The 14,118-nt window shown below is 35.9% G+C and overlaps 1 protein-coding gene across 3 annotated transcripts in view; it reads right to left on the bottom strand.

The window, feature by feature from the left end:
• The window catches only part of poe (E3 ubiquitin-protein ligase-like protein poe), an 801,929-nt gene that overhangs the window by 615,455 nt on the left and 172,356 nt on the right, over positions 1 to 14,118 (bottom strand). For all 3 annotated transcript variants that reach the window (XM_090405892.1, XM_090405894.1, XM_090405895.1), the window contains exon 15: positions 11,398 to 11,529. In XM_090405892.1, the coding sequence (XP_090262018.1) occupies positions 11,398 to 11,529 (132 nt within the window). The remainder of the gene's footprint in view (positions 1 to 11,397; positions 11,530 to 14,118) is intronic.

The following is a 14,118-nucleotide window of genomic DNA, read 5'->3' as shown; positions in this document are numbered from 1 at the left end:
TACTCCATACTACAAGGATATCTTTTTCTTCCATTTTCATGTCACCTTTATCATCTCTAATTCCTTTTACAGCACACTTTTCTCCATTCCTAAGAATCTCCAGAATATCTTACCACCTTCTTGATATTTATTTTCTATGTTCTTGCCAAAGCCCTCCCATGACTTTTGTTTACCTAGTTTTACAGTGTTTCGCTTACTTACATTTGTCTCTGTATTCTCTAAGAGCAAAAGCTGACTTATTTGCCAGGAACTTTTGATATGATTTCTTCTTTTCCTTCATTGCCTCTTTAACTTCCTGTGTCCACCATGGAGTCCTGATTTTTCTATCCTTGCAGACAACCTCACCGCATATCTCTCTGGCTGACTCAATCAGGGTTTTCTTCAAGGCTTGCCACTGAATCTCCAAGGTTTGGTTCCTGTTCTCAAACTCTTTCATTTTTTCTTCAATAATCTTTGTGTATGTTAGTCTACAGTTCACATCTGAGAGCTGCCATGACTTTTGTTTACATGACAAAAGTCATTATTCTTTTCAATATGAAATTCAATATTATCCTGCTCAAGATTAAACAGTGATCGCTTCCAATTTCAAATCCTCTGTACACTCTGGTGTCCTGCACCAGGGAGAAAACATCACTATCAACAATAACATAGTCAATAAGACTTTCCTTATTCCCTGCCTCTTCTCTCCATGTGAAATTCTGCACATTTTTATGTTGGAACATGGTGTTAGTAATAACTAGTCCGTGTCCTTAGCAGAAATCCAACGGGTATTTGCCATTATTATTATTAGCATTTTCTCCAAATTTCCCAAAATATTTTTGTATGTCTCACAGTCATTTCCTAATCTGCTATTCAGATACCCAACAAGGACCAACTTTTCCTTTTTCATTGTGTTAGTTGCTTTTTCTAAAGCATCAAAAAATTCCTCCACTTCTACCTTAGTAGAACCTTCTGTGAGACCATAAGCACAAATAAGTGTCATTGTCCAGTTCCCCATTCTCATATTTGCTCACATCACTCTACTTGAGACTGCCCGCCATTCAAAAAGATTAGCCTCGTATTTTGTGTTGAATACTATAGCTGCTACTCCTTGATTTTCCTTGATTGTCATTGCCTGAATATAACATTTTGTATTTATTGCTCAGAAAGATCTCACCAGTTTTTGTCTTTTTTGCTTCAGTCACCCCTATTATGTCGATCTGTTACTTATCTAATTCCTCAGCTAGCTCCATTTCTTTGCCATTCAGGCTTCTTATGTTGATAGTACCGATCTTTAACTCTGGTGATGTTGAGTTGTGGTGTTTTCAGATTTGTTCCCATAGCTGACTTTTCGCTGTTCACCCTGGTTCCCTGGCGAAAACAAAGAGGGCCTTGTTTAACCGGACGATGCCTCAGCCAGCATGAAATTTTGTCATGTTGTACCATCATTTTATATATTAGTTTAAACCAATAAGAATACAATTTGGTCGGCTAAATCCCAAATTGCCAGCCTATCCTCGTTCGTTCAGTATCCAGGTAGATACCCAACAGGGTGCACCAAGAGAAGGTGAGGAGTGGACATTAGGTGAGAAGCCCTTGTCGGTTCTCCGCATTCCTTTAAAGGCTATGTGGAGGTCTCCTGTCAGTTATACAGCTTTGACCCTTAAGAAATGATCATGAGAATCTCTATCTAGTCTAAAGTAATCTTGTTCTCCAATTTCCCCTTTCACAATTTTTCTTAGCCTGATCTCAAGTATGTTTGCATTATTCTTACCTGAAACAGGTAAGATTTATGCAAGGGATATTCTGTAGGAATATCCTTCATAATTCTCATATTTAGTTTTATTTCCATTTTTATAGATCAGTACTGTGAAGGCTCTACTGCAATCATTCAGAATTCAATTTCTGCTAATTTTCTTGGCTTTCTAAATCAAGCAGTGTAGCTGCTGTAACAATTTATACCTCCATATTTAAACATCTCTGGTTGAATATCTATTCTGGCTGACATTCCATATTTCAAGTTTTGAGATGTCAATGACATATATTAATATGCACTTCTAATTGTATTCCTTTTGAAGATTTTCTACCATTGTTCTGTCAATTCTTGTTTCATTTCCCAATCTTCCAGAATACTTACTCACAACATCTAGAACATCTTTATCTTTAGTTTTCATATTAGCTTTATCAATTCCAATTCCTTTTACTATACTTTTTTCTTTTCTAGTTTTGTTTTTCAATAGTCTTCAGAACATTTTGCCATTTTCCAGATATTCATTTCCTATATTCTTACCAAAGTCTTCTCCTTTAAATTAAAGATGCCAAGAAATTATATTCTTGTTTAATCCTTTATCCAAGTGTAAGCAAACAAAGTTTGCATGTGAAGTATCTCCTTAATAATAAAGGTCTTCTCTTTTTGTTTAGCTACTCGTATACATAGCTAAGATCTATTGCATTTTTTTCTGTATTCTCTCTATTTAACTTCTTGAGTTCAGATTCTTCTATCTTTCTTTGCCAGACACCTTCACCATATTCACATGCTTTCTGGTTGAATCAAGGAATGTTTCCTTCAAGGTCTGACAATCATTCTCAAAGATTTGATTCTTGTTGTTGAACCCTCATTTCTTCTTGAATATTTGTATATTGATGTCTATAGCTAATCCCTGAAAGCTGATAAACTTTTTTTTAAAGCTTGCTTACACATTTTTCTTTTCACAATGATATTATTCATTTCATACTGCTCAAAATTAAACAGTGGGTCACTTCTTATTTCAAATCCCCTGTGTAGTGTCCTGAACCAATAGCAGAGTCAAAGATACTTCTATTTCTTATAGCTTCTCTCCATGTGAATTTATGCACAGGTTTATGTTGGAGCATGGTATTCTCATCTATCCAAGATGAGTTGAGTCCCCTTATTAAGGGCTTTAGGATGATTAATGCAGCCAGCTTGTCATTACTCTGCTGCATATGGGCAAGAATTTATGGTTGTGAATTTGTAGATCATGGGGCTGATTTGTCCCATGATCTACAAATGTTTTGAGGGACAAAAAATGAGAGTTTACAGGAGACAAACCCTCCACCTCTGTATGAGACTGGCTAACTTGAAAACACCTGATAAAGGTTCCTCACGTCACAGATAGTCTTTTTAGATAAAAGGCTCATCTACACGAAATGACCTACAGAGGCTCAGAATATAGTATTAGTAATGACTAATCTGTGACTTAAATGGAAATCCACCAACAAATTTCCCAAAATATTTCTACATATCTGGCATTCATTTCCTACTTTGCTGTTCTGATCTCTAACATTTCGGGTGCACAATGCTGTAAAAGTTCCTTTGCTCAACTTACCATAGACAGGTATTGTAAGACAAGTGACATCTTCAATGGTCATGTTTCAAGACCTTGTGTAGAGGCTTAAGTGCTGTGAGGACATTATGTTGGAGATTTAATGGATTTTTTTACAACACTCAAAAAGAATTAAAATAGAATTTAATACTTCCTATATTTCGTCCTAGTCACTAGGACATCTACGGGGATTACAAAAACAATTAATGTAACATGCACACAAAAACTTACAATACTAAGCCCAACCATGTGGGTGACACTAAAGTCCTATCTAGGTGGAGCGCCCTCTAAGGGCGGTAGTAGGTGGCCTGGAATGTAAGGTGGAACCTCTGGTGATGAGTGTTTCCCAAATCTTTGGAAGCTTAATGCAACCATATTTATTAAGATTTGGTTGGTTTCTGAGAGCTGCTGCTGCTTCTAAGAAAAGTCTCTCTTTCTTGAATTTGCTGTGGTGGAGCATCGTGGTTTTCTTCCATGATACTCTGTGGGTGGTGTCCAAAACATGGTCAGCCAAGCCTGAATGGCTTGGCTGACCATGTTTTGGAAACTTGCTAACCTTATCCGTTCTACAAAAGATCAGCTCCCTCCTCTCTCTCTGCCTGGAGTTTACAAAGTACCCTGTTCCTGTAAGCTTGCATACTTTGGACAGACAGGCAGATCAGCATCCATCCGCCTGGAGGAACACAAGTCGTACATCGTTAAACACAACTATGGCCATTCAGGCTTGGCTGACCATGTTTTGGACACCACCCACAGAGTATCATGGAAGAAAACCACGATGCTCCACCACAGCAAATTCAAGAAAGAGAGACTTTTCTTAGAAGCAGCAGCAGCTCTCAGAAACCAACCAAATCTTAATAAATACGGTTGCATTAAGCTTCCGAAGATTTGGGAAACACTCATCACCAGAGGTCCCACCTTACATTCCAGGCCTCCTACTACCGCCCTTAGAGGGCACTCCACCTAGATAGGACTTTAGTGTCACCCACATGGTTGGGCTTAGTATTGTAAGTTTTTGTGTGCATGTTACATTAATTGTTTTTGTAATCCCCGTAGATGTCCTAGTGACTAGGACAAAATATAGGAAGTATTAAATTCTATTTTAATTCTTTTTGAGTGTTGTAAAAAAATCCATTAAATCTCCAACATAATGTTTCAAGACCATTTTCAATAAGCACTGTTAAAGAGACAAAATACAATAGAATAAAACCTGAAAAAATAGTGCATGTTATAACATGCAACATTAAATGCAAGAGGACAGTTCAATCTGTTACTATTAGAATTCAAAGAAAAGCCTGAAATTATTTTAAATGAACATATTATTTAATAATAATGGGGAGTATCGAGCAGGATAACTTCAAAAAACTGGAAAAGTTTAAGACGGCTATTTTTGCTTGGGTTCAAATAAAGAATATTATTATTATTTATATGGTTACTCCATGGAGTCAAAAGACTCATATCAGAAGACCCACTCTATTCATTAACACAATACCTATCACACATCTCCTTTAACCTATTTGCTGTTGGGATGATCACAACCACCTCTGGCAATCCATTCCACTCATTCATCACTCTCCAAGAAAAGAATCTATTCTGCACACCACTCTTACTAACTACACTCTTATATGGTCACTCCATGGAGTCAAAAGACTCATAGCAGAAGACCCACTCTATTCATTAACACAATACCTATCACACATCTCCTTTAACCTATTTGCTGTTGGGATGATCACAACCACCTCTGGCAATCCATTCCACTCATTCATCACTCTCCAAGAAAAGAATCTATTCTGCACACCACTCTTACTAACTACACTCTTAGACAACTTCCAAGTGTGACCCCTTGTTTACCCCCCTACTTCCCATATATATCTAAAAAAAATTTGTAGTATCCCTTTAGTAACTTAGTTTCTATCATATCCCTCTTCCTCTGCCTGTGAGCTAAACTCTACAACCCACATGCCCTCAATATATCCTCATAGGGAACAGTCCACAGACCTGTCATCAGCTTGGCTACTCATCTCTGAATCCTCTCCACCACTTCCTGATCCCCAAGAAGCACAGATGACCAAATCTGTGTGGTTGTGAGGTATCCCTCTTTATAAGGCTATGACTCAACATGTGGTTGAATCATAGCCTTATAAAGAGGAATAATAAACTCCCTATCTTTACTTGTCAATGTGCTCTTCAGCATCCAAATAATCCTCTGAACTATTTTGCCAATTCTTGCAATATGTTCTCTGAATTTCAAATCTCTATCCACCATCAACCCCAGAACACCTCGCCTCATCAATTTCCTGTAAACTAGTGGCATCAATATGATATGCAGTGTGTAATCTTTCCATCCCGAAGTGCATTACCTTACATTTTACAACACTGTAGTGTGGACAAAGAAGAATGTTGTCAATTCAGTGTTGTAAAATGTGAGGTAATGAGATAATCTTGCAGGATGATTTATTTAAATCATCCTGCAAGATTTCTATATCACCTATCCATGCCACAAGCCTCATATCTATTCACTCCAACTTATGTAATAGTTTTTCATGCACTATTCTGTCAAATGCCTTTGCAAAGTCCAGCATTATCACGGTGATCCATTTCCTTTATCCAATTTTGCTGTCATCTTATTATAAAATGTGAATAAATTATTGAGGCAGGACATACCTTTCACAAAGCCATGCTGCCCCCTATAAAATATCATATTCCTATCTACTCTTTCCAATTTTACTTTAAGTCAACTTTTCCAATACTTTAACCACCTCCCCAAAGATATTAATTGGTCTGTAATTTGCTACTTGGAGCCACCTTTATGGAATTGGTAATCTGTCTTGGAGCCACCTTTATGCAATGGAACTATCTTGCTCTCTTCCATAGTAAAGAATTTATGGAGACACAACACACGTATTAGAATAATTACTTTACTTAACATTGAGAAGGTAACAATCGACGTTTTGACTTCTGTATTGAGGTCATCATCAGGAAAAATACATATGTATAAGTATGGGTATTTGTATATGTATTATACATATACAAATTGAATGCTAATTTCTTAATGTTAAGTAAAGTAATTATTCTAACACATGTGCTGTGTCTCCATAAATTCTTCACTATGAATGTTGACCACCATGTAACCTTAAAAGAAAGAATTATCTTACCCTCTTTCTGCTACCTTGGAATCTTGCCAAAGCTGAGACTTGCATTAAACAACTTTGTAAGAGGCACTGCCAGTTCACTTGCACATTCTTGTAGCACATGAGCAGATATACTGTCCAGGCCCACTGCTGTATTCACATTAATATTTTTCAATATACTGAGTATATCTACCTCAATGCTCACATCAGTCTCTGTCTCCTCAGTAACTGCAAAGTCCTGACCTGAATGATATACCCTTGTAAAGTGATTACTTAGTAACTGAACCATTTTTTCTGCTTCTGTCACTTTCCTGCTATCAGCACTAAGTAAAGTTATCTTTCCAAAATCATTCCTTCTTTTATTTGCTACATAGCAAAAAAAAAAAAAAAACTCTTTTGGATTTACTTTGGCCTGCTTAGTTAATTTTCTCTCAAAATCTGATTTAGCCTTCCTTATTATACTAGTTTCCTTTCTTGCTTATGCTTTATACTGCTTGGGAATGCTGATCACCTTGCTCTTTATATTCCTTCTACAGTGCTTTCTTTTTTTCTTTTTGCTTTGCAGCTCCTGCTTCATATTGCTAGTCATCCACTTAATCCCTACTTGATTTATCCTCCTGACCCTGGGTATGAACTCTGATGCTGCCTTGTGCAAACAATCCTTGACCGCTTCCCGTGCAGTAATGATATTCATTCCATGTAGTTACTTATGCCACGGCACTGCTCCAGGTTGCCTCCTAAGTTTGTCATAATTTCCACCTTTGTAGTTCCACATACATCCTTTCTTGACTGAAATTTTCACATGTCAAGCAACCTCCCAGGACAAGACTGCATGGTCACTTTCCCCGATCAGAGGAAGAGTTGCTACTGCATTTATAGATAATCTTCTGATGCTATTACCAGATTGGCCTCTATCTCACATCAGACTGCCTCAAATGAACCATTTCCTTCAGATCTACAGTCTTCCTTAACTTCTAATATTGCTGGTTGAAGTTCTTCAGCTATCATTAATTATACACCTCCTGCTTCCCTATTTCCTTTATCTTCTCTGAAAATACAGTATCCATTACATTCTATCCTTGTAACTACATCATTCTCTGACAACCAGGTCTCAGTGATGCCAATAATTTTGTGCCAAGTCGAGCTGACCAATGCCAAAAACTTCTCTCCTTTATTTCTGATACTTCAGTCATTTGTGTACATGCATTTCCATATCCCCTTGGGCCCACGGTTACCCTTGCATAATATTATTACCTGCCCATTTGGATTCAAAACCTGGAAAACTGCACCCAGCTCTTCATAATCATTCCTGCACTCATACTTATCTATCCCATGGGTGATAAGTATGAGTGCTAGACATATACTTGATTGTGTTCCCCTAATATCTTTAGTTTCCCTTTTTGCGCTTCTACCTCACTAAACAACACTTTCTCTGAGCACCTAACTCCAAAACTATTTAAGTGCAGTCCATCAGCCATGTGGAGGTCCTTACACCCATCAAATTCACTCCACAGATATATAAATTGCACATCATTCTTTCTGCACAATCTTCTCATTGACAATCACTTCATCCTTTCACTCCCAACATGACTTGCATTTCTTATACTTGCTTACAAAACATTTCTGACAAATATTTTCTCCATTCTTGTCTCATACCACAAATCTTTCACTCTCAAGCAATAAATACATTAAACCCACATTATATCACACTAAATCCCACACGTTGATATCGGTCAACATTGATGTCTTAGTTGCCATTTTTCTTGTACAACATCAGTGTCATAATGAAAAATGTTTTTAAAAGTATATCATATAATAATAGTTAACTAAACAACACAGTCAAAATAAACAAAATACCACCAATTATATATAACAATATTGCTAATATCTACTAAAAAATAATGAGCAACACATGAATGGCAGCAGCTACTAAGGATGATGCCAGCACTCTCTCCCAACTAGCAATGATATGAACTTCACAGCTTCCTTTATACATACACAACCACGTTTGAAATAAAAACTGGTTTTGAAGTAAAATCATAGTCTTATTTCAATGAATCCAATATAATATAAGACAGGCTGCATGAACTAGGAATTCTGTAAACTTCTGACTAGGAGAGAGAGAAGGATTTTATCCTTTGGTAAGCATAAGAATTAATTTGCGAATTGGATGAAAGGTTAATTATTATTACGACACCTCCAGGGAGTCTAAAGATTCATCGAGGGAGGGCATCTATTCTACAACTCTGTCTCCACAACTCAATCCACCAACTGCAACAAACCACAACTACACCAACTCCATCCACCACCGACAATCACCACTAGTATTTCCGCAGACAATCACAAACATCCATGCCACGGCGGGATTCGAACGCGCAGTCTTTTGGCTGGAGAGCGGATACACTAACCACTCGGCCAGCCAGGCTGTGTGGTTAGCTAATGTGACATGGAGGTCTGGCAAGCTTCTGGCTTGCCTCTTTTCTAGCAAAAGAGATCTCGACTCACATTCCTTACCCTCAGTAATAACAAATATCACCAGAAAAAATCAGATCTCCCTCTCAGCTTGGACTAACATTCACCTCTCTCCTCTGGCACAAACACAATAACACATCACATTAATAGCTTCCTCAGCATCCAAAGAACTAGGCACTCTGTTTCATTCAAGATGCCATTTTACACTTAATCAACCTTTAACTATAGACAAATCCCAAATCTGCCTATGCTTTGAATGCTGCTCATGTGGTTGAGATGGAGCACCTAAAACTTCTCAACACTGTCCAGAGAAGAGCAATTTGGCTCACAGACGATCCATCTCTAAAACTATTTCAGAAATGCAATGTTTCAGCTCTGTGTCTATTCTACAGGTACTTCAATGGTCATTGCTCCACTGAACTGGCAACAGTCATTCCTCCACTTTCTGTTGCACCTATTAATACAAGAGTAGCAGCTGCCCAGCACCCTTTTACTGTGCAACTACAAACACACCAAACTTGCTTTTCTTCTTTCTCTTTTATTTAATCTACCTCCGTCCTCTGGAACAGTGTACCACAACAAGTATTTTCAAACAACTACAACTTCCAATTCTTCAAACAAAAGTCGGTAAACTTCTGAGTCCTCACCCACACTCCCAGACATGGCACTGATGTGCTTATAGGTCCTTTGCCCTATAATATATAAAGCTTCTCAGATCTACCTTTTACACATGGAAAGGAGACTTTAGAAACTACCTCTGAACAACAACCAGGATGAAAGTTAAAATTATCAATTACTTTGGTGATAATGTCGAGGTTGTAGCCACCAAAGATGAAAGTAGCTCTAACCTTATGACAAACTGTTTTTAAAAGAGAATCAGTGGAATATAAGGATTTGATTATGCTGACTTTCTGAAATGGATAATAATGAGAAGCAGCATTAATGTATCTTCTGTACCATAGTGCCCCCATATTCATGGGTTCGCTTTCTAGTTTCAGTTATCCACAGTCAACCCCAGTCTGAAAATATTAAATGGAAAATTCCAGAAATAAACAATTCATAAGTTTTAAATTGCATACCATTCTGAATAATGTGATGAAATCTCGTGCTGCACTACCCGGGACATGAATTACCCATGTCCAGCATATCCACACTTTACCATACATGCTACCCACCCAATATTCACCTAGGAGCAGTCTAGGTTATCACATTGACTGTCACAGTATCACAGTACTTGTGTTCAAGTAACCCTTATTTTATTTAGTAATGGCCCAAAGCACAAGAGTAGTAATGTTGGCAAATCAGATAACCAAAGAGAAGCCATAACGTGCTTCCTTTTAAGTGAAAAGGTGAAAGTTATCAACTTCATAAAATAATAAATAAATAATAATAATAATAATAACTCTTATTGCAGTATATTTCACGTAACCTTTATTGCAGTATATTGTTATAACTGATTTATTTTTTTATTGTAGTTATTGTTGTTAATCTCTTACTGTGCCTAATTTATAAATTAAACTTGATCATGGGTATGTATGCATGTATGTATAGGAAAAAACACAATACATGTAGGGTTCGGTACTATCTGCAGGAAGGAGGGGGAGTCATATAACATATCCCTGCAGATAAGGTAGGACTACTGTACTTGTTTTCTTTCTATATACTGAAAATTGAAGACCACAATTAGGTTACACAGGATGAGAACATTCAGCAGTGGAAGATGATTGTTATTACATGTACAAGCAAATTGGCCATCAGAACACACAAGACTTCTAGGCTAGGTTAACCTTCAAGTGTGCTACCATCTGATCTGCAAACTAAAGTCTTATATTTTCTTAAAGATAAATGTCCTCCTCCTGTAAATTTCTGATAAGAAAGAGCTTATCAGAAATTTACAGAATTTCATGCACATGCAGCCTTGCTTATTATGGACAGACAGGTCACAGTGTGATCAAATATGTCAGGAAAAACACAATTGATTTCACCATCATGATTCTGATACATCAAGATCTTGCCAGTAATGCTGTATCTACTAGATAAAGAATTCAATTGAATAAGGTTTTACACAAAAGGCAATTTTTATTAGAAAGATTGTATAAAAAAAGCCAAGAAGCCCATATTCATCATCTGAATACAAACAAAATGACCATTTTAAAATAAAAATCTGTTTAAACTTCTTCAATTTTGGGTAGTTATCATGCTCAATATCAAAACTGCGTTAAATCATTTATTAACTGATAATAAAATAATCACAAAAATCACAAACATCTGACCTGCAGACACAGACTATTGGTAGGAGAGTGCATTTGCTAGCCACTCAGCCAACCAAAGCCAGAAGAAATTATGAAGTATTAAATAATACTGTGATCTGGAGTGCTGAATTATTTAAATGAAACAAAAAATTTAAGGATTAAAAGAGAAATTATTTTTAATGGAAAATTAAATAACATGAAAAATAAATAAACTCTTACCAAATAAGATAGTTGTTCTGATCCTCTATCAACAGAATCGCACTGGCCACCAATTTCTAAAATACCCAGTAATGATTCATAAAAATCAGAATATTTTAGGATATCAGTTGTTCCAAGAATAAAACTACAAGCCTAAAAAAAATTATGAGGAATATATAAAAATTACATATTTTATAATATTCCACAAATAAATCACTAAATACTAAATAAATTACAGCACCATACAGATATCTGTTAAAAATATCACCACAGAAAATTTCCTGAAGTATCAAAATATAAGGGAGTAGCTTATTATCCAAAAATCATTAAATGGTGTCTCACCTTCTGAAAGAAATAAAGATATTTTGTGTGCATACGCAATAAATATACAGCCAAAAATTAATCTGCACTCACTTAAAATAAGTGAACAAATAACTAGACTAAAAGCATTCGATATTAACAAGAATGCTTTATCTGAATAAGAAACCATAAAATCTTAAGTGATTCATCTCAAAGGTACAAAGTTAGTTATTCACATGGACTTCAAGTGAGAGGTTATGATCACTCCTATACCTTATAGGGTTCTGGGAGTGAAGTCTTCTGCTAGAAGAAGTGGTATGGTCACAAATGCCCTTTCCACACAAAGTTAACAGACCCATCACAAACATCCATGCCCATGGCAGGATTCAAACTCAGAAGCCTTTTGGTTGGAGAGTGGATACACTAACCACTCAGCCAACCAAGCCAAGCAGATACAAATGATCCTTCAAATTAAGAAAGCTATCATTACCATTTAGCATACATTCCATTACATGAAAATTACTTGAAACAATTTTAAATTTCAAATATTTTTTAAAATTCAACCATGTCAATTATTAATAACTCTACATTTATATAGTTAGTACTGGGGGAAAAAAGCAGGATAACTGTAATTCTGGATTATAAATTATGTTCCAAAAGATTTATAAGTGACACCTGTTATGAATTATCATTTATCTAAAACACCTTAGTCCAGTTGGCTTTGGATATAAGATTCATAAGATATACCATAGCATAATGGAGAATCAAAAATTATGTAATTTTGAAATATCTTTATAAATATAAGAATTTAAGTAATTATAGTTAAGACTACACTGATTTTAAACTTCTCTGCACCTATCAGCATTTCAGAGAGAAGTTATGACAACATTAATATAGTTGCTACCATTACAGCAAACACCATTATAATGAACTAATTATTCACCATAACAAACTCTTGAAAAGTCACAACTGGGGCCACATAGATACAATGTCATTTGAAAGAAAATTCATTATACCAAACTATTCCTGGTCCCTAAGGGTTTGTTTAAGTGAGAGCTGAGTGCAATTAGATATGTTTTGAAGTCTCACTATAGCAAACTCATAAGTAGAGATTGCAATACTGGTAAACTGGTTTACTGGTAAACAGCACAAAAATCCTCCAAACATTTACCAGTGATTTGGCAGTATTTCAGTAAATCAAAACATTAATGTAGATTTTTATAAAATACTAGTCCCTTGTTTTTATAAATTGCTTAGACTTTAATGAGTCTTATGGCTCTATAGCTAAATGCTTTGTTAGCAGTTGAGTACTTGAATTATTATTTCAAATATTTCCTGATTAATTGAACTTTGTAGTACTAGTAACATATAAAATAAATTCACTCATGCCAGGCAGACCTTGAGGAAAAATACATGCCCACCAGATGCCAAACACATTTTACAAATTGTTAAATACATAAGGCATGTCAGTTTCAATTCAGTAGACTTTCATTTCTAAAAACAGTCTTTGTAAAGCTTCCTAATGGTATAGAAAATTCCAAATGTGATGTTTTCTTATTTCAAGTCATTAAACTTAAAGAGATTCCATTCTGACAGTCCTGTTGCAAGTTAAAAAGGTCTCAAGTCTGAAATTGCTATATGAACCATAAGGAATCAATTAATATGCTTTGATGCTAAAATGCATAGGTCTGGTTTCGTTTATTTTTAACTAATTTTACTCTTTGTTTTTAGTGCATTAATACAATATAGAAATTATAATATAAGATTTCTGTATACAATACTCCACTCTAATAAATAATGAAACATGAGTCTACAAAGTTTATGCATTTAAAGTAATCAGTTGGAAACTAGAGCATGGTAGCAAGAGTAATTCTTCGAAGCTGCTGCTTTATTAATTGGAGTATTCATCAAAAGAGCCAGGGAGACCTAGGAATCAGCAACATATTCTTCAAATTCTGGAATGGAAACAAAGCATTCTGAGGATAGTTCACTAGATGCATAACTTGTGGAAGGTCTAGGCTCAGAGGATGAGGTAACTGCAGAATCTTTTTATTATTATTATTATTATGTGGCACCTCCAGGGAGTCGAAAGACTTATCGAGGGAGGGCATCTACCGCCCACCACCATCATTACTGTTTCCACAGACAATCACAAACATCCATGCCCACAGCAGGATTCGAACCCACAGCCTTTTGGCTGGAGAGCAGATGCACTAACCTTTCTCCAATTCAGTCCTATTATTATTATTATAAAATAAGAACAAACTGCACAAACAAGACCTCTCCTTAGTAAACCTATACTTGCAAAATATAGCTTGTCAGCCCATTTCTGAAAGCAAAATTTTATCAATCACCACATTTGTGAAATGGGATTACCATACATTTTTTCCATTCCTGTGGGATATTTCCTGAGCTGAGACTCAAATTATACAAACATGTCAA

This window comes from Typopeltis vanoorti, chromosome 15 (assembly GCF_054136105.1).
Source record: "Typopeltis vanoorti isolate ZY-2024b chromosome 15, IOZ_Tvanoo_1.0, whole genome shotgun sequence".
Classification (NCBI taxonomy): Eukaryota; Metazoa; Arthropoda; class Arachnida; order Uropygi; family Thelyphonidae; genus Typopeltis; species Typopeltis vanoorti.
This window is presented reverse-complemented; position numbering and strand designations above follow the sequence as displayed.